Below are 25,479 nucleotides of genomic sequence, written 5' to 3' on the forward strand. Positions count from 1 at the left end.
CGCGTCGTCCAAACAGCGTGGAAGCCATTCATATATTGGCATATACTAAACATGCACCGATCTTTTTAAAATAATATTTTACATTTATTAAATTACTAGATTGTCTTTAAAAACTTTATTTATTACAATTAAAAAAAACACATGAAAAATGACAAAAAGCCTCTAAGAGTTGGTTTTGCAAATTTTGTCTTCAACCACACTAAAGTCATTTTATTGTTTTGCAAAAAGAAAACTACCCCTTGTAACCAACTTGTTTTTATTGTTTTAAAGGGCAAACATGTAATTTTATTGTGTTAAAAAGATAAAGAGACCATATAATATTTCATTGTATTTTTTTTACTTCGAAACGCAATTCATTTATTTCTTTTTTAAAGGGCAAAAATATCATTGCATTGTTGCAATGAGTCTGCACCTATAGTGTTTTCATGACAGCTAGTAGGGTTTTTTTTTAACTGCTATAATTCATATAAATAATCTAACTTTTATTTCACAATTAAAAATAATTTATAAGTAAAAATCAATGGATCAATGTGTCGTTATATATTGGAATAGTTATTTGTATGTGATTAAGTTCGTAATCCATCACCTAAACAAAATTTTTAAATTAATCTACCAGCCACATATTTGTGCCTGATAACAAGTTTATATTGGAAAATATGTTGATTTTTTAAAAATTGTGTACTTCTTACATTCTAATCACGCAGTTCAATTAAAACACACAGGAATAGATTGAAAAATATATAATAATTTGAGCTATTATCTTAAATTAAAAAAAAATCCCTATTGAATTCGATGCAACGTGCATAATTTGGCACGCACTGTGAAATAATCCAATTATCTAACTTTCTCTCCGTGATTGAAGGTTGCTTTGTTTGTACATAAATTTATATACACATGATTTATGAATTAAAAAGAAATATTGAATACTTAGTTCAAACCAGTGGTTTCCAGTGATATATATAAACACACACACATTCTTAGTTTAAACCCGGCCCGGTAGCCAGTTCAAGTTTCAAGTTCTAGGCTATCCAGGTTAATTTTGATTTTTTTAAACAAATTAAAATAATATTATTTTAATAAAAAAAAGGTTACAATTAAATTTTAAAAAAATCTTGTCAAGTCACTATGGTTTCAAAACTATGGTTATATATTCTCCAGTCACATCTAGGTGGATAATTTAACTCTGAATCAGCAAGCTAAGACCATCGGGTACATGGAAATGTCTCTGATCCAATTTCTTAGGAAATGATTTTCTGATAGAGACCTGAAATTTAAAATGATGCATCTTTTGCCCGTTGTTTTCTTTCCATGGAAAAATGATAGAGACCGCCACCCAACGAGTACTTAGTTGACGGAAATGATAATATTTGAAAAATCCGCGTCAACGTGACATGTAATAATAATAATAATTATAGAAAGATAAAAACACTGCACACACGTGAACTGTGCGATCTCTTGCAGATTATTGTGGATTCAAGCTCGTGTCATTTTATTTTTGTGATCGGACTTTATATATATTTGATTCAAGCAACGTTTTCTCATTTTTCTTGTTATTTTTTGTTATTGCAATTTTTTTTTAATTTGATCATTTTACATTAGATTAATTCAAGGTTAAGCTCTATAATTTTTCTTTAATCAGCTTGGTGTGAGATTCTAGCAGTGTCAAAAAATAAATTCAGTGCTCGATTGATTCTTTTTTTTTTTTTTTTTTTTTTTGATTCACGTGAGGTTTCCGGGCCAGCTTGCGCGCACCACGACTATTCCCCACGGCCCACTGGACATCCTGCAAGCCCAGGGGCAGGTTAGGCACCGCGGGGGTGACAGGCGTGCACATAGAGGGTCGAACCCGGGACGGGGGCGGAACAAGTCACACGGTTGACCACAGCAGCTAGGCCCTCAAGTGCTGCTCGATTGATTCTTGATTGCAGTCAAAATTGCTGATTTGAAACAATCCAAATTTTATAGACCAAATTGAAACTTAAACAAAAAATTAACCCCTCTCCTAGCCAGGTTAGGGATCAAAGAGGGAAATTGGTTAGCATGTATAACACACTTGTCCGGGTGCGGGGAAGACCACTGCATTGTTGTGGTGCGCGTACCTTCCTCCAACACCAGAAGGGTGCCTTCAGCGGTGTCGCTGGAATAGTTTTGGTGGTGGCTTTCTTATGCGACGACATAACTTGAAGTACTGGTTCCAGTGTAGCTCCATGATCCTTTTTCTTTCTTTTCCTTTCCTTTCACGTCTCTCTCATCTCATTGTTTTTTTGTGTCTGATAGAAAAGAGGCTGCCATTTATTTGATGCTGGATTTTATATATATTTTTTTATTATTATCTTTAGCAATTATTTTTAAAAAATTTATTATTTAATATTAGATTGGTTGAGAATCAATTTTATATATATTTTTTGTTTGTTTTTCATGAGACTACTCAGTCTCATGACTCATATTACAAATTTAATAAATTCACTTAGTTCACTTCGATCATTTTTTTTTATTTTTTTTCTCAATTTCATTATTATTTATTAGTTTGGTTGAGGACTAAGATTTATAGTGCTTTTCAAATTGTTTTTCATGAGGTTATCCTAGTATTGCGATCCAAATTATGAGTTGAAAAGCAAACTCTGGTTGACTCGAATTGTTTTTTTGTTATTTTTATTTAATATTTTTTTTTCATTTTTGTTATTTAATATTGGCTTGGCTGATAATTAAGTTTTGCATTTTGTATTTTTATTTTTTATCTATAGGATATTCTATTCTCATAACCCAAATAATATGTTTGACATGTTAATCTGGTTAGATCCAAGTTGTTTTTTGGGTTTTTTTTTTAAATCAAATATTTTTTTCGAGTTTAATCTTTAATATTTGATTGTTTTATATATTTTTAATATTTTTAAACTAATTAAAAATATATTTAGATATTATTTTATTAAATTTTATTTTATTTTTATTTTGTTAGGTAGAAATCATTTCACTATACTGACAAACATTTTTTTTTTTGCACAAATCATTATAATTACTTTTTTTATATTTAATTTATTATGATTGTCTGTTCTTGTTGTTATATATTTGAATAAAGCCGACTTATTAACACATTGACCCCGAGTCACAAAATTCAAAAAACATTTACTTCTAAGAAAACATGCTAACAAATGCATGAATCTTCCTTTTTAAACTAATTTTTCTGGGTCCAAATAACTATGCAATGCGGATTACCAGCCTAGTAATTACTATCAGAAGAACGTAGTTCCTAAATCGTGCATGCATCCTCCCCACGATAACAGGAATAATATAATACAATAATATATCAAAAACCATGCAGACCTGGCTTGTCTCCTCGACCAGTTTAGCGTGACTTTTGGGCTCCGAGTATTATTTTCCCTGACAAGCAAAAGCAGCCCGGGCATCCGGCCCACGTTTAAATACGATAAGAAAAATATGCTTCTCTCTCTCTCTCTCTCTCTCTCTCTCTGAAGCACGCACCACGGACCTTCGGCTCCCAGTGCGCATGACCAGTAACCGCAGAAATCGCAAACTCATTTCCTTGGAATAATAAATTCAACGAGAGAGATGTCTGAATAAGATATATAAGATGAGCTCGTGAATGCCATCGAGTAATAAGCGGCAAGTTCAATCTATTCAGGTTAAAGATGTATATAAAAAAGAAAGATTAAACCTCCCAACAGAATCTCTACACCACTCGCTACTCCCTCAATCAGAGAATAATTTATTATATCATGACTCAGCCACCGGCAACTCCACCGCTGGCCTCACAACCACCACCACAACCTCACCCCGCAGGCGGCAGCGTCCAGGTCCGCTGCGCTGGATGCCGTATGATCTTAACCGTCGGACCAGGAATCACGGAATTCGTCTGTCCTTCCTGTAAGATGCCGCAAATGCTGCCGCCCGAGCTCATGAAAAAGGCGGTGGCTCCACCGCTGCTTAACAATAACAATATGTTGCATAAAATGACGTCGCAGCCGCAACTGCAAACGCCGGCTTACGGCATCGATCCGAGTAAGATGCAGCTGCCTTGCGCTAATTGCAAGGCTATTTTGAATGTTCCTCATGGTTTGGCTCGGTTTCAGTGCCCTCAGTGTTTTGTCGATCTCGCTGTTGATTTGTCGAAGATTAAACAGCTCTTTCCTCCTCATGCTACACCTCCTCTTCCTCTTCCCCCTCCGTCGCGGACGGTGCTTCCTCTTCCTCCTCTTCCGCGACTAGTTCCTCCTCCTCCCCCCCTCGAAGAAGTCAACGAGGTTTTGCATCAAATGTTCTCTGTTATCTTCTTTGTTTCGAGTATTTGTATAGATGGAGTAAAATCTTGTTTGAATTTTTTAAAATTAGGGTTTTCTGCTGAGTGTTACGTTTAATCAGTAGGAGGAGCTGTAGTGAATAAGGGCAATAACCATGACTACTAGAAATGTATGCGTACTAACAACAGAAAACTTAAAATTTTAACTACTGCGTTGTAGCGGGCTATATACTAGAGGGTGGAGGACACTTCTGTTTAGGATTCTTATAACCGTCAAGGGTGACAAGCGAAGTGCTAGGGAACCTAATGGCTTGTTCGGGTCCCCTACTTCTAAATTCTAACAACGAGAATTCTTCATTTCAAGATCTTCCTTACAAGGTTTTTGGTTCACAATGAGGCTGGGAATTAGTGAGAAACCGTAGTTGTTTTTCATTAAGTTTTCTAAAATACTTTAGAACGGGTTATAAAACGTTGCTTTTATGAGGTTCTCTGATGATTATTGTTTGAGGAATCTGACAGATTGATTGCAAATTTGATTTCTGGGTTAATTTATGAAGAAAAGGAAACAAAGACTGCTTTCAGTTAAGATCATTCCCTGGAAGTAAGCGTGATACTTTGTGAGGATGAAGAAAATGTTGTGAAGTTTTTCATTGAACTTTCGGATGGAATTTAGAGATCACAAACATGTAATAGACTTGAAATATCTGTAACCTAGTTGGACTTGGACATCTAAATAGGAAGACTCAAGTATTACTGTATAACCAGTGAAATCTTAAACAAAATCCATTTGTCTGAGAAAAATCAGGTGCCGATTTATGAAACAGGATCCTAGACCTTGCTTTTGACAATTTCTAGCAATTATAGAAATAACCTCAAACCTACTGATAAATTTGGAAAATTGTAGCTTGGAAAACTTAAAACGACACCCATATTGAACCACCTTCATCTTCATTCCAGCCAATCAAAGCTCAGTTTGCCCCCCCTTCTCTTATAAAAAAATAATAATTTTCCCCACCACATCTTGTCAAATCAAAATTCAATTGATCTCAGATGCATAGCCTAGTACCCTGCTGTGGGATGTCTTTCGAAAGCTGGTGTTTTGAAAATATTCTTATTTTCTTGTTCATGTTCCTTTTTGACACTAGAACCTGTCAGGTAGCCATTGAAGTGGAGAGAGAGGAAGATGAAGGTGGCACTGCAGGAGAAACTTTTACAGATTATGTGAGTATTATTTCTAAAAGCTTCCTTCAGAATTTCTGTAAGGGAAGTCTCTGTATTTCTGAACTTTTGGCTCGTGTGTTAGTTTTTGGTTACCGAGCTGTAGAATTTAGTTGATGTTTATGTGGTCTTTTATGCAGCGACCTCCAAAACTATCTATTGGACCACCTCATCCCGATCCTATTGTGGAGACGTCTTCCTTGTCTGCAGTGCAGCCACCTGAGCCTACTTATGATCTAAAAATCAAGGATGATTTAGAAAGTACCAAGGCTTTGTCATGCTTGCAGATTGAGACATTAGTCTATGCTTGTCAGGTTGTTTTCTACGATATAACTGATGGTTGATGATTACAAGTGCCACTACTTATTAGGTACTGTTGATTTGATGGCAGAGGCACATGCAACACCTTCCAAATAGTGCCAGGGCTGGATTCTTCATTGGAGATGGAGCTGGTGTGGGTAAAGGCAGAACAATTGCAGGATTGATATGGGAAAACTGGCGCCACGTGAGGAGGAAAGTTTTGTAAGTTGTGGGTTACAATGAGTGCATTGTATGCAGATCTTCGTTTTATCCTTATCCTCAGCTCTTTTTTTCGTGTGGCTATTACTAATTTTCAAGTTATTTAGATCTGCATTTGCAGCTGGGAGGATGCTATATTTCAACCCATGTTATATAATGCTTTTCTTCTCCTTAATGATCTTATGCAGGTGGATTTCTGTTGGTTCAGACTTAAAGTTCGATGCAAGAAGAGACTTGGATGATGTTGGTGCAGCACATGTTGAAGGTAAATCCTTAAGCCTTTCCTAGCTTATGAGATGATTTTATGCGATAATAATATTCTGTTTTAGCTATTCAACAGACGTGATTAATGGTTGATGTAACATAACATTTGAAATCAGAATGATTCAAGATTGGGTGTGGAAGGGTTTGCTTTAATGCGTCCAGTTATAGAAATCTGGAAGAAGAGAGTTTAAGGACCCTAGAGGATCTTTGTCTTGCTTTGGTGGTTGAATAAATGTTCTGTTAATTAATTTTTCTGCAATATTTTTGTACGGATTAGAGGAGTGATGGTGTAGATGTCAAATAAGAGTATAAAGTATATATTTTTGGGTTTAGTTTCTCTTTTATGATCACTGTTATTTTCGTTGTTGTTTTATTTAGATTTTATCTATGCTGTTGAGTTCTTTGGGCCTTGCCTTGTTCGGATATTCTGAGTCATGATTATCACATTATATGGCATTTTGCATGTATGCATGTGTTTTATGTTATCTGTAAAGGCAGAGTAAAGTGGATACATAAGTTTCTCTTATTAGTGAATTTACTTTATAATTGGAGTTCTGATTAATTGCCTTCTCTTCAAGTTTTGAGGATAGAAGTCCTCTTTTCATTTTGTCATGATACATGGATCATGGTTTTCTTTCGAGTGTCGGTGTTGACTGCCTTGGATGTTTATTCCATTTTGAGATTAAATGAGATCATTTGATTTTTGGAAAATCTGGTTTGAAATGCTTGGAAAAGCAAAATTTGATACAGGAGACAGAAAAATTATAAATATGAACCAAGGACATTTTTAATGTCGGTGTCCAAGTGACTCATTACCACTTCTTATTTCTCCATGTAGTGCATGCTTTGAACAAGCTGCCCTATTCTAAGCTTGATTCGAAGTCTGTTGGTGTCCGAGAGGGAGTTGTATTTTTGACATACAATAGCCTCATTGCATCTTCTGAGAAAGGTCGGTCTCGTCTGCAACAACTTGTGCAGTGGTGTGGATCAGAATTTGATGGTCTTCTAATATTTGATGAGGTACTATGCGTCTTTTGGAAGTTTATCTTATGTTTGTTGCTTTGACAGTCAGGCTTTATTTGGCTGATTCATTGAGTGTTATGTGTTTCAATACATCCCTAAACACTTCATTTCTAAGGATCAATGGCTTTATTGTAGTGCCATAAAGCAAAAAACTTGATACCTGAAGCTGGAAGTCAACCCACGCGGACAGGTGAAGCAGTTCTTGATATTCAGGTTTGTCCTTCAAACTGATTTCTAGAGCAATATGTTTTCCCTGCCTGCTCTGCACCTCCTTTTTACTAGTTGTTTGATATATGCATGTCTATGTTTGCACACTTTGTATTATCATCATCCTTCTCTGTGATGTAATCATGTGGACACTTTTCTGGTGGTATTTAAGATATTCTTATTAAAGTTTAGAGGCTTCTTCCAACAGCTTTCCTTCCATTAAATTGGTGATTGTAACTAGCCATGCAATTTAAGCTATTAAATTTTCTTGCATGTGAAAAGGAGGAATATAAACAGGGAAAGTTTATGGTTATGATACAATTATGGAACATGGTGTGTCATGCAAAGTGTTATCCCAGGAACTCATGGCTTAAGTTCGTAGTCATAAGTGTGTATCACTCTTATTTTTAAAAAGACTCTTTTGAGCTTATGAAGATGTTATGGGAACTGTTAAATGGGGATGAAAGGAAGGCATTTTTTTTCTCCCCCCTTTCATGTTCTTATGGAAAGGATATCTTCGGGATATTTTTCGCTTACCGAAACTAAATACTTCCTTAGTTGGATCTTACACAGTCCATCCGCACTTGGACCGGTAGATTCACAAGAATTATTTTCTTACAACCTCTCATGGGGGTTTTAAATGCTAGATGATAATGTGGGGTGTAAAGCCACTTAATAATCATGCTAAGCCTTGAATGGTCATTTTTTTTTTTTTTTGATGATTTCTTTTGTCAGATGGCACACAATAAATTTCTATTTACATCTTTGATGCTTCTATTCTCTCTCGTGTGCATATGCACTCGCAAACAAGCTAATGCATGGGAAATCATGCTGCTAGATGTGCATGGACACACCTATGGTCACACTTGCTATGCCATGTAACACAAACATTCACAAATTTCCTTGATGCTTGTTTTGTCCCCATAATTTTTTAGTAGAGATAATGGGTTAGCTATGCTATTTGCTATTGTAAAGTGGCTTGGGATAGTTAAATCAGGTTTCTATGAGATCTTAACTCTTGATATTCCTGATCCCAATATAACAGGCCCGACTTCCTGAAGCACGTGTTATCTATTGCTCAGCGACTGGTGCATCTGAACCACGAAATATGGGTTATATGGTCAGGCTTGGTCTTTGGGGAGATGGAACATGTTTTGATGTTTTCCAAAAGTTTCTAGGTGTGATTGATCATGCCACATTAATTCTTTTGTTCAGGTTTTGTAAGATGAGGTTTGATTTGGAGAATTTTGATCATAAAACAAAATGAATCTAGTTGGAAGCAATTAAATAGTATAGTTGAGTACATAAATGATAAAGGCCTAAATTGGACTCGTACTGAAAGGTATAGCTGTGTCATGCTAACTGTTTTAGGAACAATACTCATAAATCAATAGTAATGTTATTTTTCTTTTGTTGGATAATTGAATCTGCTATCATCGACTTTGTTGAAAAGTTTGTATGCCCGTGTTTTCAAGATCCTCTTCAGAAGGCGTGAGTTAGTTTCTGAACTCTCCCTCCTTCCTCTCTCTCTCTTGCTTTTATTTATGTGCCCATGCAGACATTTTTCTTTTGAAATTATTTCAACTTGCTATTTCTATATATTTTCACCCCTTCTTGGAGTGTGGCTTATGAGAATAGGAGAGTGATTTATCTAACAATTAAAAATAGTTTTATAATTGAGAAACTGTAACTGACTTTGTGAAGTATCTAAACTTTTTGAGTTCGTAATGCAGATTGTTTACTCTTTTCACCTTTTTTTTTTTCATGGGGTGGGATCATGTGGCCAAAGAATACACATGTTCTGTTTGGCACTGCTGTGCTTATAGCTAAGCACCTGTTTAGCTGATTGTAAGAGAGCAGGGGAACACATGCTTTTCTCATAATCAGCTTTTAAATCTGTTTGCTTTCTTAAAAATAAACTCACACGCTTCTACTTTTAAAAGTTAGATTTGATTGCTCAATATTATACTTCATTCTTTGTTATTCTGAAACTCTTCCATGTTTGTGTGCAAATGTAAACTTCTGTAAATCTCTGCTAAGGGCTTTCTCTCCGTGGCTTGTTTTCACATTGCTTCTCTATCTTGCTAGTAAAATGCCATGTTCAACATTAGCAATTATTAAAGCAGTCTTCTAAAAACTAATTTTGCAGGTGCTCTTGAAAAAGGTGGTGTTGGAGCATTGGAACTTGTTGCAATGGACATGAAAGCAAGGTTGCAATGGTTGGAATGCATTGGTAAACTAAATTTGTTTTCAAGATTTATCTTTTGATTTGTCATCTTCTTCTGGTTTTCAGGGGAATGTATGTATGTCGTACCCTTAGCTATAAAGGGGCAGAGTTTGAAATTGTTGAAGCACCTTTAGAACCTGAGATGATGGTAAGAAGCATCAATTGGCTTTCCAGTATGAAACATAGGAATCGATGGTTAATATTGTTGCTGATAGTTTTTTACTTGCTCCTTTTCCTTCTACACCCTTTGCACCAAGGAGCTTTCCTTGTTTCTAACCCCTGCAACATGCCAAATAAAAGCACTGCATATGGTGTTTCATTGCTTTTTGAACTGCTAATACACTTCCACCAACAAAAATCAATTCTAGTTGCTAGTTGCATGATTGACAATGCATATCCTTGTTAGTGAGGAGTTAGTATTGCACCCAGGCTTGCTTTCCATCCAAATGTCTTGTTTTGAGCAAGTTGATATCACTTGCTCACCATGAAATTTGAAATTGGTCTAATGCCCTTAACCAAGCTCCTTTGGATATGCTGTCCTTTCACGTTGCACCATTAGATGTTTTAAATAGCAGGGCAGTTGACACTACTCGTTACTTTTTCATGTTTTTTTTAATTCTTAAATATGTTGATAGCTTGGACTTTGTCAGCAAATCATTTTAGCACATGTTTTTTTGGTCAATTTTATGTTTTCAACAAACCAAGTAGTGAGGAATGTAAAGAAAAGTTCTATTTAGGAAACTATTTTTAGGTCAGTCGATTCCTTTTCTGGGAAAACAGTCTTAGATTTGCAACTCTGTCAAAGTTTCCTTCTAGTTGCCTGCTCAGATCTGGTCTTAGTTTCTATCAAGCTGATTGTCAGCATGCTCCTTGTGGCCAATAATGCGTTCTATACACCAAACTCATGTGCTAAGAATGCAGAATGACACTCCCATTTGGGTTTATTAACAGGGCCTCTTTCCTTTAAGTGCCTGGTCAAATTTTTGGATGAGTTTTCTGCAGTGTTGAGGAAGATATTTCTGTTCATTAATATCATTTGATTTGAAATAGCTCTCTTAAAAGTGGGTACTTTTAGCAAGTTACTTTCTTATATTGTTGACTTCTCACTTGTGGGGAAGGGTGAGAAGTTTGGACCTTATTGTGGATGTGGTGTTTGAATGTTTCTTTCTGCAGTTCATCCATTCCTCCTTTTGTAGGAAGTTTAGTTCTTCCACTGATTCCTACTAACTGAATTCAAAATTTGCTAGGTGGGACTAAAACCCCCCTAACAAAGCGTGGTTTTTCCCTGTTTTTATCACTCCTGTAATTTCCCTGAATCTCTTAACTAATTCTTATTTTTTTTCTTTTTTTTTTCATGAATAATCCCTTGAGTTTTCTCATATTGCGTTCTGAATTGCTTAGGACATGTACAAAAAAGCAGCAGAATTTTGGGCGGAGTTGCGAGTAGAGTTGCTTTCAGCAAGCACCTTTCTTACTAATGACAAACCAAATTCTAGTCAACTGTGGAGAGTATATTGGTCAAGCCATCAGGTTTGGTCTTCACTAGTGGTTCAAATGTTTTTCATTGATCTTGTTTTTGTAAAGTGCTTATTTTATGTGTTTGACAAGTTAATCTAATTCTTTTTTTCATCCATTCATTTTCTGGCAGCGCTTCTTTAGACACATGTGCATGTCAGCTAAGGTGCCTGCTACTGTAAGAATAGCTAAGCAGGCATTGAAAGAAGAAAAGTGTGTTGTTATTGGCCTGCAGAGTACAGGAGAGGCTCGAACTGAGGAAGCTGTATCAAAATATGTGAGTATGTCTTTTATTCGTTGATGTGGTGTATGCATTTTCCACTTGATTCTTCCTGGTTGTATATTGTTAGTTTCCCATTTGAATGTTATCTATACATTTTCTTGAGCAGGGTTCTGAACTTGACGATTTTATTTCTGGACCTCGAGAATTGCTGCTGAAATTTGTGGAAGAAAATTACCCTCTGCCGGGAAAACCAGAACAAGGTAACTATGTGGTTGTGCTTTCTTTGCACCTTATACATTACAATTCCCATTTATTCTCCTCTTGTTTTATGCAGGAGAGGAAGGCGTAAAGGAACTTCAACGGAAGAGGCACTCAGCAACTCCTGGTGTTTCATTGAAAGGGCGAGTTAGGAAAGCTGCAAGATGGAAACCTGAGAGTGATGATGAAATTGATGAAGGATCTGGAAGTAAGTTCTTTGAAGTCTGACATTAATTGATTTATTGCAGTTAACAATGGACCACGATATTAGTCTCTCTTTTGTTATACCATGGGCTTGCAAATTGATGCTCCTTGCTTGCATTCTTGGTACATGACTTACTTTCATTTGCTGAAGAAAAGGAAGAAAAAGAGAAGAAATCTGATGTCTGAACTTTTTAATGCTCTCATATGGTTTTATTATGTGTTGTCTTTTCCTGTGAACTTGTGTCCTTGTTGATTGCATCACCTTTTACTTATCCAGCAAACTCACCTGGAAAATTTATTGATGCTGGTATTCCTTTTTTATCCCTTTTATGGAAATATGGGGCTTTACTTCTCAAGTTTGGAGGCATTTTGTCTTAGATACTATAATGCAAATTCCAAGATCGCTCATTTTTTAAAAAATTAATTTCTTTATTGCCAATGCAGCTGATTCTGGAGGCGAATCCAATGGATCTGATGATGAGTTTCAGATCTGTGAGATATGCAATTCAGAAGAGGTAGTTTCTGATTTGTTTTGTGGTTTCCTTGTTGATGATGTGTTACATTTGTAAAATTTCAACTGCAGGGAAGGAAGAAATTACTCCAATGCTCTTGTTGTGGCCAACTGGTCCATCCCTCATGTTTAGTGCCACCTGTTACAGATTTAGCATCTGAAGATTGGTCATGTCATTCGTGCAAGGAAAAAACAGAAGAATTTCTTCAACAACAGCATGCTTATCTTGTTGAACTTACAAAGAGGTAGTTACAAACTGGGAGCTGATTAGTTTTTCCTGTTCCCATGTAATTCTATTCTTTCCATAATTACTTCTCTTCTGGTGTGTTGATGGTCATGTGTCAGTTGGACTAAATTAATATTTGTTAAAAGCATCATTATATAATGTATGAACTTGATATTAGGTATGAAACAGCTTTGGAACGCAAATTGAAAATTTTGGAGATAATTCGATCTTTGGATCTTCCAAACAATCCTTTGGATGATATTATTGATCAGGTAGCGACCACATCCTGACCTCTCCTCTTTTTGTCAAATACTCACATAGACACATACATACATACACATGCATGCATGTATATTTATGTGTTCAGGAGGCCCATGCAGTAGAGCTTAACCTTACATGTAATAAATTCTCTTAGAAGAGGAGGAAATGGAAAAAATATGTTAACTAAGATTTGTTGCTTGATATGTTATTGTTTATCTTATAACTCTTATGATTTTAGTAGATTTATGCTGTATTATCTGGTTAGTGAAGTAAAGTTTTAGATGTCAAATGGCCCGGCAGCTACTGGGCATTGGATAATTTGATTCTTGTTGACAAGCTCATATTTTTGTTCATTATCTGATGGCTTGGAAGATGTGGAATGGCCTTTTATTCTCTTTGAGGTGTGCATGGGTCATCTTCGAGAAGGGGAGGAACTTTTACTACTGATGGACTTAGTGGGTTTTGGGAACGAGAATGGTTGTTTAATTTTGTGGAGATGTGCTACCATGAGTAGAATTTTTGAATTTTTGAAAATTCTCTGTCAAAGCACCTGTTGTTGATGATAATAGTTTCTCAGTTTTTTTGTCCTCTACTTTGGGGGTACTCAAAATGCTCAGTATTTGAAGAGGTAGAATTTTTGAATTTTTGAAAATGCTCTGTCAAAGCACCTGTTGATGATAATAGTTTCTCATTTTTTTTGTCCTCTACTTTGGGGTTACTCAGAAGCATATCTTCAGCTTATATTTTGAGTGACAGGAAGCTCTTTTTTTTTTAATTTTCTTTTTGTGGTATTCTGTTATGGATACATGTTCTGCATGTTGTGATCGTCTTTTCACTTTGGTCTAATAATATATTCTTCCTCTGACAAAAAAGAAACCTGTGTTGACTGTGCATTTTATATTTTGCAGCTTGGAGGCCCTGATAATGTTGCTGAAATGACTGGGAGGAGAGGCATGCTTGTAAGGGCCACCAGTGGAAAAGGCGTAACTTATCTTCCACGAAACTCGTAAGTTGCTCTGCATTTCCCCCCCCACTTACTTTTTTATTTTAATCCATATAACTGAGGGTTTTTTTTTCTCTTTAGAAAGGATGTCACCATGGAAATGGTCAATATGCACGAGAAGCAGCTTTTCATGGATGGTAAGAAATTGGTTGCTATCATTTCTGAAGCAGGATCAGCTGGCGTGTCTTTACAGGCAGATAGAAGATCAAAAAATCAGGTGTGCCCGATGCTCTGAAACTTTTTGCCTGCCTGGTATTTCTCTTTGGCAGTCTCTAAAGTGGTTTTTTTTTTGTGCATGGTATTTTGGCATCATCTTCTCATTTTTGTGTGGTTCTGCTTTGTAGATGCGTTTTTAAGATGCCCCACATCCAATTAAGTGCCATTTGACATTTCTATGAGCAAAAAATAATTTATTTCTGCATGAGTCAGCCTATTTAATTTGCACAATTTATAAGTTGTCCTGTTTCTGATTTAAGTGCCATTTGACATTTCTACCAACAGAAAAGAAGGGTTCATTTAACTCTAGAACTTCCTTGGAGTGCTGACCGAGCAATTCAACAGTTTGGAAGAACACACCGATCAAATCAAGCTTCTGCTCCTGAGTATAGGTAGGCTGGGCCATGCATGTTTAACTCTCTTTCATCCATTTGCTTTTCTGGCTGCATTATGAAATAAGAGTCAGATTAAACACTCAACTTTTGGAGGTAATGTTTTACTTTCTTTAGTTATATATTAAACATAGAATTCCTAAAAGCTTACTCCCCACACTTTTTTATAAGTTGTCATGTCTGCTATCCATTTGGGCTCTTCAAGAAGAATAAAAAAACTAGAGCATATTGTTCTTAATTTTAGAAATATTAAAATGGTAGTTGGGGAATTGGGGATCTTTGAGTTTGGGCTTAGGTTAGTTTTTGGTTGATGAATAATCCAAGCACATGGAGGGTTGATTTAACTTGGATTTCATCCATCTATGGAATTTATGTTATTGTAACATAATCTTCAAAATCAGGCAGGTGAGGTAGTAATTGCTTATATGTTCTGCTCACTTTTCCTTACCAACATTTGGAGAATCCTTTGTCTGAGCTACTTGAGTTTGACTTTGGTTTAGTACGTGCATGACTACATGTTGAGCATGAAGCTAGGAGACTTGATATGGTATAGTGCTTGCAAAGGTGGGGAAAAGTTAGAATTTGGGTGAAGCCTTGAGAAAGATTGTTTTTCTAGAGGATTGATGGGTGTGAATCAGGATTTCTTTAATTTGAATAGAATTAAGCCACAGTTTCTGAAACCATGGTTATTTGATCTGATCCTGCATTTTTGTCCATTAAATATGTTTGTTACCAGAATAAATTGATAGAATTGAACAGACCGCACCGGCCAATTTCTTTGTTTTTCTGATTTTAAATGATAGAACTGTTCTTGTGAGTTTTGTTCGAAAGTAATAAAGTTTAACATATTGACGCTGAATGTTTGCAAAGTGTAAAGCTGACACTATAAATTGTTAGACCATAATAACGCTTTTTTTCTCTTTTCTTTTGCAGGCTATTATTTACTAATCTTGGTGGAGAACGCCGCTTTGCATCTATTGTTGCCAAGCGATTAGAATCTCTCGGGGCCTTAACACAGGGAGACCGCAGGTAACTTGAATATTTTTCCTCAGGGGAATAGTGGTTATCAATGATGTCTTTTGCTTTGATTGGATGTCTAAATATGCATAAATGCCTTGCAGGGCTGGGCCTTCTTTGAGTGCTTACAATTATGATAGTGCGCATGGGAAAAAGGCTTTGATGGTGATGTATAGAGGAATTATGGAGCAGGTGTAATCATCTTTTTGTAATAATATTTGAGTATCTCTCTTTGTGCTGGATTTATAGTTGAAAAATGGGGTGCCAAGTATTGTTGGGAATAACTAAAATTCAGTTTTCAGGATACTCTGCCAGTTGTACCTCCTGGATGTTCATCTGAAAAGCCAGAGACAGTTCAAGAATTTATAACAAAGGCAAAAGCTGCTCTTGTTTCTGTTGGAATAGTTAGAGACTCTGTTCTTGGTATTTTTTTCTTGTTAATCACTGTGTCACTACTTTTCTTGAATTGAACTGTCAGAATATACTTTCCTTTTTTTCCCCATTCCTGTCAAGAGTCCCTGGAAAACATTTTTGTTGTATCATCATCATCTCTATTTCATTTTCATTGATGTTCTTATGCCATCCTTTTAGCTGTTTTATCATCATTAATTGTCATGTTTCGTGACAATTATAACTCGAACCTTCTAAATTTTATATAGGCAATGGGAAAGACTATGGAAAGTTGTCTGGACGTATAATTGATTCAGACATGCATGATGTTGGGCGTTTCCTCAATCGGATATTAGGACTGCCACCTGAGTTTCAAAATAGGTCTCTGTTTTGCTGGTTGAAAAATGATTGGCTGTTGCAGTCAGAAATAAATTTGATCTGCTAGACTGCTTTTCACTGCAGGATGTTTGAGTTGTTTGTCAGAATCTTAGATCTTCTTATTCAGAATGCACGCATCGAAGGGGATCTTGATTCTGGGATTGTTGATATGAAAGCTTACATTATTGAATTACAAGGAGCTCCCAAGGTTATACTTTCTTGCAATTCTTTTACTGGCTTTACTCAACGAGTGATGTTGACTTTTATCTTACAGACTGTTCACATTGATCTAATGTCTGGGGCATCAACTGTTCTTTTTACTTTCACTCTGGATCGAGGAATCACATGGGAGGTGCTTTCCTTCTTTCTTCAGTTTTTATTGTGCATGCATGTCTTAACACTGAATGGTGAATGCTCTATTACTTTTTGATAAATAACTGTAAAATTTGCAAATGTTCATTAATGCTAGTCTGCAAGTACCATGCTCGTGGAAAAGCAAGAGGATGGGCTCAGTTCTTCGAATGATGGATTCTATGAATCTAGGAGGGATTGGTTAGGAAGACGTCACTTTATTTTAGCATTTGAAAGGTATAGCTAGATTTAACTTTATCTATATGTTTTATATTCAAGTATTTGCTTATTAGTTGTGAATTGTAAAGTTTTGATTATGTGAACATTAAAATTCTATGACAAATCACTGGATTCAATTGAAATTTTACTTCTTTAATTAAAGAAAGCATGGAGCCAAAGAGGTCATTGATCATGGTTGTGAATCAAAAGTCCAGTAGTCCTTTGCGGTTTTAGGAAAAGGACATTGTGTTTCGGTGCTTGACACTGTAGCTTAGAGAGGAACTGATATTTGATGAAGTGTTTTCAATTTAGCTACCAGATTTCTTCACAATAAGAAAAGAGAGGGAAAAGCGGGGAAATGTAAATGAATCATTTGACTGAAGGCATTAATGTAAGTGGTTAAATTTTGCCACAGAATGGGTACCAATTTATCCTGCTTCTATTTCACTATGCTAGGACAAGAATGTTTTACAAACTTCTGCTGCCAAATTTCTCTCTCTTTTTTTGTGGATTATGTCATGTTAGGTGAAGAAGGTTTTTAAATTTGTGATTTTACAATGCACGAGAAGTGTTTGCTTTGTGAGCATGGTACACCATAACACACTTCTACTTCCTCAATACAGAGAGTAGTGGATTGTTTTATTTTTATGCTGCTGCAGATTTGGTTCGATTGAGCTGGCAGTTTGGTATAAGAAACCTGAGATTTGTTTTCCAAGAAACAATCCTGTTTTAGAGTTTATTATACTATTGGGGTTCTATGCTATTTTATTGTTGTCTTATACCATCCTTTCTGTGTCTTTGTTTATTTCATCGTTGCAGCTCTGCTTCTGGAATGTTTAAGATTGTCAGACCTGCTGTTGGGGAGTCAGTAAGGTATCAGATATTACCAGGCGTAGTCAAAGCTTATATTGAATCTGTTGTGTTTACTGACTCTTTTTTTTTTTTCCTCCAGGGAAATGCCCCTGGCAGAGTTGAAAAACAAATATAGAAAACTGTTGTCGTTAGATAAGGCTCGTAGTGGTTGGGAAGACGAGTATGAAGTTTCATCTAAACAGGTACAAAAGGGTGTTGAATATATGTTCAGATGAGAAATCCTGTTAGTGTCGATAATTTGCAATGTTAGGTATAGCATAACCACTGAGCTAAAATGGTAGATTAACTGATGATGAAAAACTGTTTTGCATCTTATGTTCAACATTTTCATACTTAAGAACTATTTTAGGACATGAAAAGATGAGTTTTGTTCTTTGATGTGTGTTTCTTTTCATCTTTTGTGTTCGAACTGGTAAAGAACTTGATGCAAGCTTCGACCTGCCAACTCGAGTTTCAGCAGCCAGAAATAAGTTTTGTGTGAATATTCAAATTAGCATATTCCATGCAAAGTTTCCTGTTTGTAATGTGCCCGTACTTAAATGGGGAATCATATACTGGAGTCAACTGATAATACAATGTGGAAATTTTATGATGCTGCAACAAGGTAAGTGACTTGTAGACAATTGGATGGAATATTGTTACTTTGATTGATTAATGACATTGCTACCTTGCTGTTAGTGTCCAGCTGACCCCTTTTAATGTAGAGAAACAGAATCATGCCAAAGGGAAAGGTGCATGTCTTGTATATTCTCCAGCATACTGTGTGACTTCTTCAGTCCCCTTTTTTTGTGTTGTACTTGTAAAATTCTATTGATCAATCTGAAATCTAAGAATTTTCTTCTTGAATTGACTATTTACTCCATATAGACTTGATGCATAAACTTTTTGTTAATTCTTCAGTTACCTTGTTGTTCTTATCCATTGCTTACTGTTAATTTTTCCTGCAGTGCATGCATGGCCCCAATTGCAGGCTTGGAAACTTTTGTACAGTTGGCAGAAGAAGACAGGAAGTAAATGTTTTGGGCGGTCTTATTCTTCCTGTTTGGGGAACTATCGAGAAAGCCCTTTCTAAGCAGGTAACAAGGGATTTTTAATGATTTTCTAATTTTCATGACCATGATTTTATTCAATTCTATGTTGCTCATTTTTCAATTTTAAGTTCTTTCTGCTATTGACCACATAAGAGCCCAGGGTGTCAGTTTTACTTGTATTGATCCTCTTCAAGTTTTTTTTTTTACTTTGGCGCTTCATCACTGGAATCATTTTTTTTTACTGCATTCTACTTGTTATGCAGTTGTTATTTTATGCCACAAGTTTCTTTCTATGGACCACCCTTTTGAAACATTTTGCAAGAGGGTCTTAGATTATGTAGGGTCAAAGTAAACGTGATTCCAATTCCCTGTGTGCGAGTTAGGCATTCTCTTGATGGATCTAGGTGGTTGGTCGATAATTTGAAAATGTACTTTTAAGTCTGATTTACTTTTCTGGTGGAGACATAACCCATGAGAAAATGAGGTGGAAAAATAGGTCACATTCTTAGTCGAGTCCTAGCCTGGTAGGTAGGTTTTCTTCCTTTTTCTGTTTTTATGGATTACTTGAAAAATAGTTGTTGGTTATGATGTGCATCGTTTTAGGTATTAGAAATAAATATGTTAACTCAACTGAACAACTTATTGCATTAGTGACACAAGTTTTAGAATATTAAGCGGAAGGAACAATAAATAAAGCCTTTGAAGTGTGCTGTGATTTCTATGCATGGTCATTCTTTATACTACTGCCTTGTGCTTAAAATTTTTGGCCATCTTTTTAACATAAAATGGAGATTTTATGAGAATTGGACTTTTTATTGATGGGACTTCTGCCAAGTCATTTATTGCTGGGATTCCTTTTTCCTTTTCCCTGACTGTGTGTCAACAAGAAGAAACCAGAGGCTTCAATTTGTTTCCTTTTAGCATTTGCCTGCTAAGACAATTGTTCAACAGTAACTTCCTTGTTACTTCTAATGGGTTGCTTTTGGAAAGAGTTAAAAGTACGTCACTGCAATTAATACTTGCTAGGAATTGTTTTATTTAGGAATCATCTCATGCGATGATCTATCAAGTATGTCGCTGCAATTCATTTTTGATGCAACTGCCATTGAGATGAATTGACAGCTCAAGTAATATTCTCTACAGGCTCGTCAAAGCCACAAGCGGCTCCGTGTTGTGCGTATAGAAACTACTACAGATAACAGGCGAATTGTTGGACTCCTTGTCCCGAATGCGGCTGTGGAATCTGTACTTCAAGGTCTCTCTATCTCCTTACTGTTTTTCACACATGCACGCAGTCATATCCTGTCTTCATGCACAGCTTCTGTTATCGTCCCTTTACTTTTTTCCCAATACTTTCTAAATTGATTGTGCCACTTGCAACGCTGTTTTTAAACAGAAGGAATTGGTGTGACTTGAGGAATATATCTAGCTTCGTGCACTTTACCTGCCTCACCTCTTTACATCAACACAAGTGCGCACGCATGCACTGACACATACATGTGTGTGTGTGTGTGTTGTGGGGGGGGGGGGAGGGGGGGGGGCACATGTGGTTTGTTAACCTCCCCGCCATCTGGGGAGGTTAAAGGTGTAACCAATTTTATTTGGACATATTTTATCCCCAATTTAAGATTATTTTTAAGGATAGACTTGTCCTTTTATAATATACAATAAAACACCTTTCTTCCATCATCAACCTTCATCTATCTCCTTCTCTCCCGCTTCATCTTCACTTCTAGATTCAAATTATGGGCACTGTTCCCACATGTACTGAGAAGTTTTGGGAATTTGTTGATTTAGATGATTTGGGCATGGCGTTCAAAGAAGTACTCAGAATTAACATTTGAAGTTCTTAAAAACATCTAAAAGTCCTTTTTAGATGTGTGAAGAATAAAGTTCTGGTATAACATTGAAATAACAATCCAAAATCAAGAACAAGTTACTAGTGTTGGATTTTCTTGTTCATCATTTTTCCAAGATGTAAACATTACTTTATGTGCTTGTTGAATGACTAACTGCAATGGTTGAACTAATTAAGGCTCAAGGAAAATGGATATAGAGAAAAAAGAATGGGAAAATAGAGATTCAAGGAGCAAAGATTAATCATAAGCTGCTTGATTTTTAAGTGATTGGGAGCCGTTTTAAAGACATAGATGCATAAACAGTGGGTTTAAGCTGACTATTGTGCCCTTGTTACCTAACTATTGTTTGTCTGGTTTGTAGAATTTACATGGATCCAGTTCTAATGTTATCTCTTGGTTGCAGATTTAGCATGGGTTCAAGATATTGACGATTAAGGCGTGTGGGAAAATTTTTGCAAACTTGCTTTGCGACTTGAGAATGTGATTCAAACCTGAAGATACAAGCATGACTCGTGTAATGGAGAGATTAGAAAGTCAGTCCCTGCACCATGCAAGGAAATTGTGCGGGCTCATGTCATTGATTTTTTTGGCTTTTTTTTGTTTTTCAGCCCCATTTTTTGGCATATAATTTTGTACATCTCTAACAGCTTCGTCGAAGCAGTAAGTTATAGGTTGTATTAGTTATAGTTCTACTCGAACTAATTTGTATAAATCACCATTTAATTATTATTCTATAGCTGATAAAGAAATTCTTCTTTCCCTTTTAATATCGTCCTCCTTCATGCCGCCTTGTAACCCGTAATTTTGTAGATTGCCAACAATCGTCACGAGAAGCACTGCCATGATATTTACTTGCCGGATTACCTCTGTTACTCACTGGGCTGGATATGGATTCCCAGCACTGCCAGGTTCGTTAAATTAAAAGTTTGCCATTCTTATCATTTACAAGGATAACAGTGCGAGTCTTTCTTTATGCGAATCCGCTGTGCATTTGCAGACCGGATGTTCGAAAGATGGGTTCGTCATCCGATCTTCAAAGCACTGGCAGAGTTTATAATAAGAGGGGCTCTGTGTCGGGCCACCATATTTTGTTGAGTAATTTACAAGGATCATTGGTAAGTTGGATGGATATAAATTCTACGAGTGCTATCAAACTACCGAAATCTGGCAAAGAATCGCTGTCCATCGGAAAACTTGTTGAGGGGTTTTAGTCAAACGAAATGCTTCCGTTGTACTTTAAAGTCCTCGAGACCATATGTGTAATTTAATTAATGAGGTTCGTCGACTGATAACTTTGAGTTCATGAAGTCATTTTTTAATTAAAATATTCAAGTGATGTTCGTGCAGACGTAAAATTCATACCATTTCTATCTTTTATAATTTGTTTTCCTTTATTTGTTTTTTTTATATAATTTGCTTTCATTTATTTGTTGTTTTTTCAAAGTTAACGTAAAATATTTCACCTAAATTCATTTTGTCATTTTTGTGGCCATTGATGGGGGAATAAAAAAAAAAGTCAATTAACCAGGCAGCACGTATATGTGATTGGTACCGGCCTGCAGCGGGGTTCTGGCGCCTTACGAACCTGAAACGATAAATCCATTCTCGGTCCAAGGTTTCGTTGTACAGATAAAAAGCACCGTAAAAATCAGCACAATGCACTCGAAGAAAACACCCAAATTTTATTTATTTATCTCTTAGTATTGGAGAAGCCATTCTTGTCAGCACACAAATGGAGCTTCAACATGATGATCGCTGCAGTAGAGGCCAGGTCGCTGGATGAAACCCAGCTTCTTCAGCATCTTCCTGGCCCTCAAAACAAGCTCCTGATTAGAAATTTCACCATCTGTCTCTGCAAGGATAGTCTGGATAGCATTACTAAAAGCTCCATAAGCTTCAGCAGGATTTCCTCCTGGACTGGCATCAGCAGAAGTTTGGTCAGACTGGCAGCCGCTGATCAAAATCCCACCATCTGGTAGAGCATGCTTGGTTGCTCCAGCATAAACTTCTTGCTTACTGCCCACTTCTGTCTCAAGGGCAGGCTGTGCATACCCTTCATCATGCTCCAGTTTTTGTTTGAGAAATTCCTGGGCCAGATTGCCAACCATTCCAAAGAATCCACCACCTCCACTTTCTCCACCACCGTGTTGGACTTTATCCATGATAATCTTCATGAACTTCTTCACCTTAGGGCTTGCATCTTCTCCAAAGACATTGAAAAGGGTTGGCCTCAGCTTCCCGACATCAATGTCATCCTTACCAGTCTTTTGCTTGAGAATTTCTATGAGAGTTGAGAGGGGCAGAGATCTACTTCTCACATACCCTCGTTCACCATACTCTCCTTCAACTGCTCTATCATCAAAATCTTCCTCCTTGCCATGCCGGCTGCGATGCAATCCGGAAGGGATGTGAACTCCACGAGATTCAAATGCATCTTTCACAGTCTGTTTCAAGAAGCTTTTAAATCTGATGCCAGAGTCCTTCTCCTCCTCATCTTGACGCTTTGTGCTCTCTCCTATTTGCTCTTTAGTCTCATCGATGAGGCCACCACTGTGGCATGAATCAGATACAATTGTTATGCGGCAACCTCCTGGAACCTGATCCACCAAATCTCTGAAATCATCATCTGTTCACAAGCATCCGGTTTAAAAGTTAGCATGGAATTCGCTGGAGCGGTATTTATGACTAGCCAATCTAGGAACTGTGCAATCGAGGAAAACAAATAATCCCAGAAAGTCATTTCCATAATTAAACAGGTTATTGAGTTATTGATAAACTAGATTAATAATAACAGAAATACAAGAGAACTAGATAGTCGGTGTAGTATTCAGAGAACAAAATGAATGATAAAAACCTATTGGATCTGATGTTTTAATTAATTTCTTGAATAATTCGAGGTCCATGATCCTCACCCATCAGCGAAACAGATTGCCAGTGAATTGATTCTCGTTGAGCAAATGCATGGATCATCAAACAGGCTCCGTCCAAGTTATTTCAGAATTAAAAGCTGGACTATGTCCTATAGATACTCTAAAATGGGATCCTTGAAATATGATGCAATATCATCATGCAAAGAAGCAACCACACAAACATATACTTATCAAAAACCTCTTGATAAAAGTTCCAACAATTTGTTTTTGTAATAACAAAGGCTGTCCATCTCTCTTGTTAGAGTAAAGAGAGTGCACAATACAATTATCCCTTCAACAATCCTGATAGCTTTGAACAATAACAGCTCTTCCTCAACAGAATGATAAAATATTGAAAATATAAAGGTCCAAGACAGAGAACCTATCAAGATTCGATATTGCTAGTCTCATGCGCAAAGATCAAGATATTCTACTGACAACAATCAACAAAACCCAAAAATAAACAAGTAAAACTCATAGCATTTTCCTATAAAACCACATACAATAACATGAATCCCTAGAATCAATTTCCCAGAAATCCAACCAAACAAACAATAAAGGTGCTCTTTCTTAATCAAGAATTCCCATCCATAAAAAGATCTAAAACAATCGATCATCATCATCATCATCATCCACAAATAAGATCAATCATAAACAGTTTATGATCAAATAGCAGAAAGAAACCAAATTGGCTCACACCAATCAGAACTAAATCCTTAAAAGAAGAAGAAGAAGAAGAAGAAGAAATATAAAGACAGTACCAGTGATAAGATTCATATCACAAGGGACAATGCACTCATCATAACCAGTATCATCCTCCTCTCCAGTTTCAGCAGGCAACCTTGTCCCATGTCCACTATAATGGACAAACAAAAAGTCTCCAGGCTCCGAAGAGAGAACCAGATCATTGAGCGCCTTGCGTACGTTTTTCCCAGTTGGCAGTGTGTAAGAATCATCGGTGTCTATCAAGATTGTTATGTTATCTTCATAAAACCCATATCGATCAACAAGACATCTGCGCATCCTCTTAACATCATTGATGCAACCTTTAAGTTCAGCTTTTGTTCCTGGGTAGTTGCAGCCTATCAACACTGCTTTCTTTGTCATGGTTTTCTGTTCAGTTGCTACCAAGACTCAATTCTGGGTTTGAATTCTGATATTTGGATTGGAATGGATTGGTTTTCTTTGTGTTTCTGACTTTTGGTGTGAAGAGCAAATAAATGGAAATGTAGTTGTTGTCTTTCTTTAACAGTTCAGTACTGCGCCAGCCAAATATCTACAAATTTGGAGGAGAGTTCCGAGAACAAAGAATTCTTGCCTCTTCAGAAGACAGAATTATTAAATCCCAAAACCAATTTCCTCTATTTCTTTTTTAGTTTTTTTATTGGAGTCGATGAACGATGATGCAAGTGGCTCTTCGCCTCTCTTTCTTTCTTGTCTGAAGGGAAATTAGAATATTCATTGTGTTCCTGATATGAATTGTTTTTAAAAATATTTTTTATTTTAAAAAATATTAAATTAATATTTTTTTGGTTATTTTATTATAATATATATATTATTTTGATATATATATATATATATAAGCATGAAAAAGCTTTTTAAAAAATAAAAACAAGAGAAGACAAAAATAAAAGGAGTTTTTGAAATATGATAATTATTATTTTTTAAAATATTTTTTACTTGAATTATATTAAAATAATATATTTTAAAAAGAAATATTTTGATATCAAAATATTTATTTGATTTTTTGAATTATTTTATTTTACCACACCCCACCCCACCCCCCACTTGACAGTTGCGGCGGCCAGTTGGTATCGTGATAATATACGTGAAGTCAAGTCCCTGAACCTTTCCTTTAGGAATCTGAAAGACGGCGACTTTTGGTGTGATCTTCTGAAGTCTGCGATCTCGTTGTACGATAAAGTTTATT

At 36.2% G+C, this 25,479-nt stretch overlaps 2 protein-coding genes across 4 annotated transcripts; one reads left to right on the forward strand and one right to left on the reverse strand.

Annotated features, from left to right (window-relative positions):
- Nucleotides 1-3,446: 3,446 nt before the first annotated feature.
- LOC133705111 (protein FORGETTER 1-like) lies at nt 3,447-21,407 on the forward strand. 3 transcript variants are annotated; one of them, XM_062130209.1, is made up of 32 exons: nt 3,449-4,259; nt 5,411-5,476; nt 5,614-5,787; nt 5,865-5,995; nt 6,181-6,257; nt 7,095-7,276; nt 7,415-7,492; nt 8,532-8,664; nt 9,636-9,696; nt 9,780-9,861; nt 11,115-11,243; nt 11,362-11,505; nt 11,618-11,711; nt 11,786-11,917; nt 12,358-12,428; nt 12,497-12,669; nt 12,829-12,922; nt 13,820-13,917; nt 13,996-14,131; nt 14,416-14,522; nt 15,456-15,551; nt 15,644-15,731; nt 15,842-15,962; nt 16,199-16,310; nt 16,392-16,515; nt 16,582-16,659; nt 16,777-16,895; nt 17,697-17,750; nt 17,830-17,932; nt 18,698-18,826; nt 19,925-20,036; nt 21,044-21,407. In XM_062130209.1, the coding sequence occupies exons 1-32, from the start codon at nt 3,735-3,737 to the stop codon at nt 21,073-21,075; spliced, it is 3,855 nt and encodes a 1,284-aa protein (XP_061986193.1). In that variant the 5' UTR covers nt 3,449-3,734; the 3' UTR covers nt 21,076-21,407. The 3 variants fall into 3 exon arrangements, 2 of the variants coding, with proteins under 2 accessions (XP_061986193.1, XP_061986192.1); XM_062130208.1 differs by having other exon boundaries at nt 16,392-16,659; XR_009844195.1 differs by lacking the exons at nt 18,698-18,826; nt 19,925-20,036; nt 21,044-21,407 and adding an exon at nt 17,190-17,268 and having other exon boundaries at nt 3,447-4,259; nt 16,392-16,659; nt 17,830-17,890.
- An 815-nt stretch (nt 21,408-22,222) lies between these two features.
- LOC133705112 (metacaspase-5-like) lies at nt 22,223-24,975 on the reverse strand. The gene is made up of 2 exons (XM_062130210.1): nt 24,311-24,975; nt 22,223-23,266 (listed from the first exon to the last, which is right to left on the reverse strand). The coding sequence occupies exons 1-2, from the start codon at nt 24,654-24,656 to the stop codon at nt 22,362-22,364; spliced, it is 1,251 nt and encodes a 416-aa protein (XP_061986194.1). The 5' UTR covers nt 24,657-24,975; the 3' UTR covers nt 22,223-22,361.
- Nucleotides 24,976-25,479: the final 504 nt, after the last annotated feature.

The sequence above is a fragment of the Populus nigra genome, chromosome 10 (assembly GCF_951802175.1).
Source record: "Populus nigra chromosome 10, ddPopNigr1.1, whole genome shotgun sequence".
Taxonomy (NCBI): Eukaryota; Viridiplantae; Streptophyta; class Magnoliopsida; order Malpighiales; family Salicaceae; genus Populus; species Populus nigra.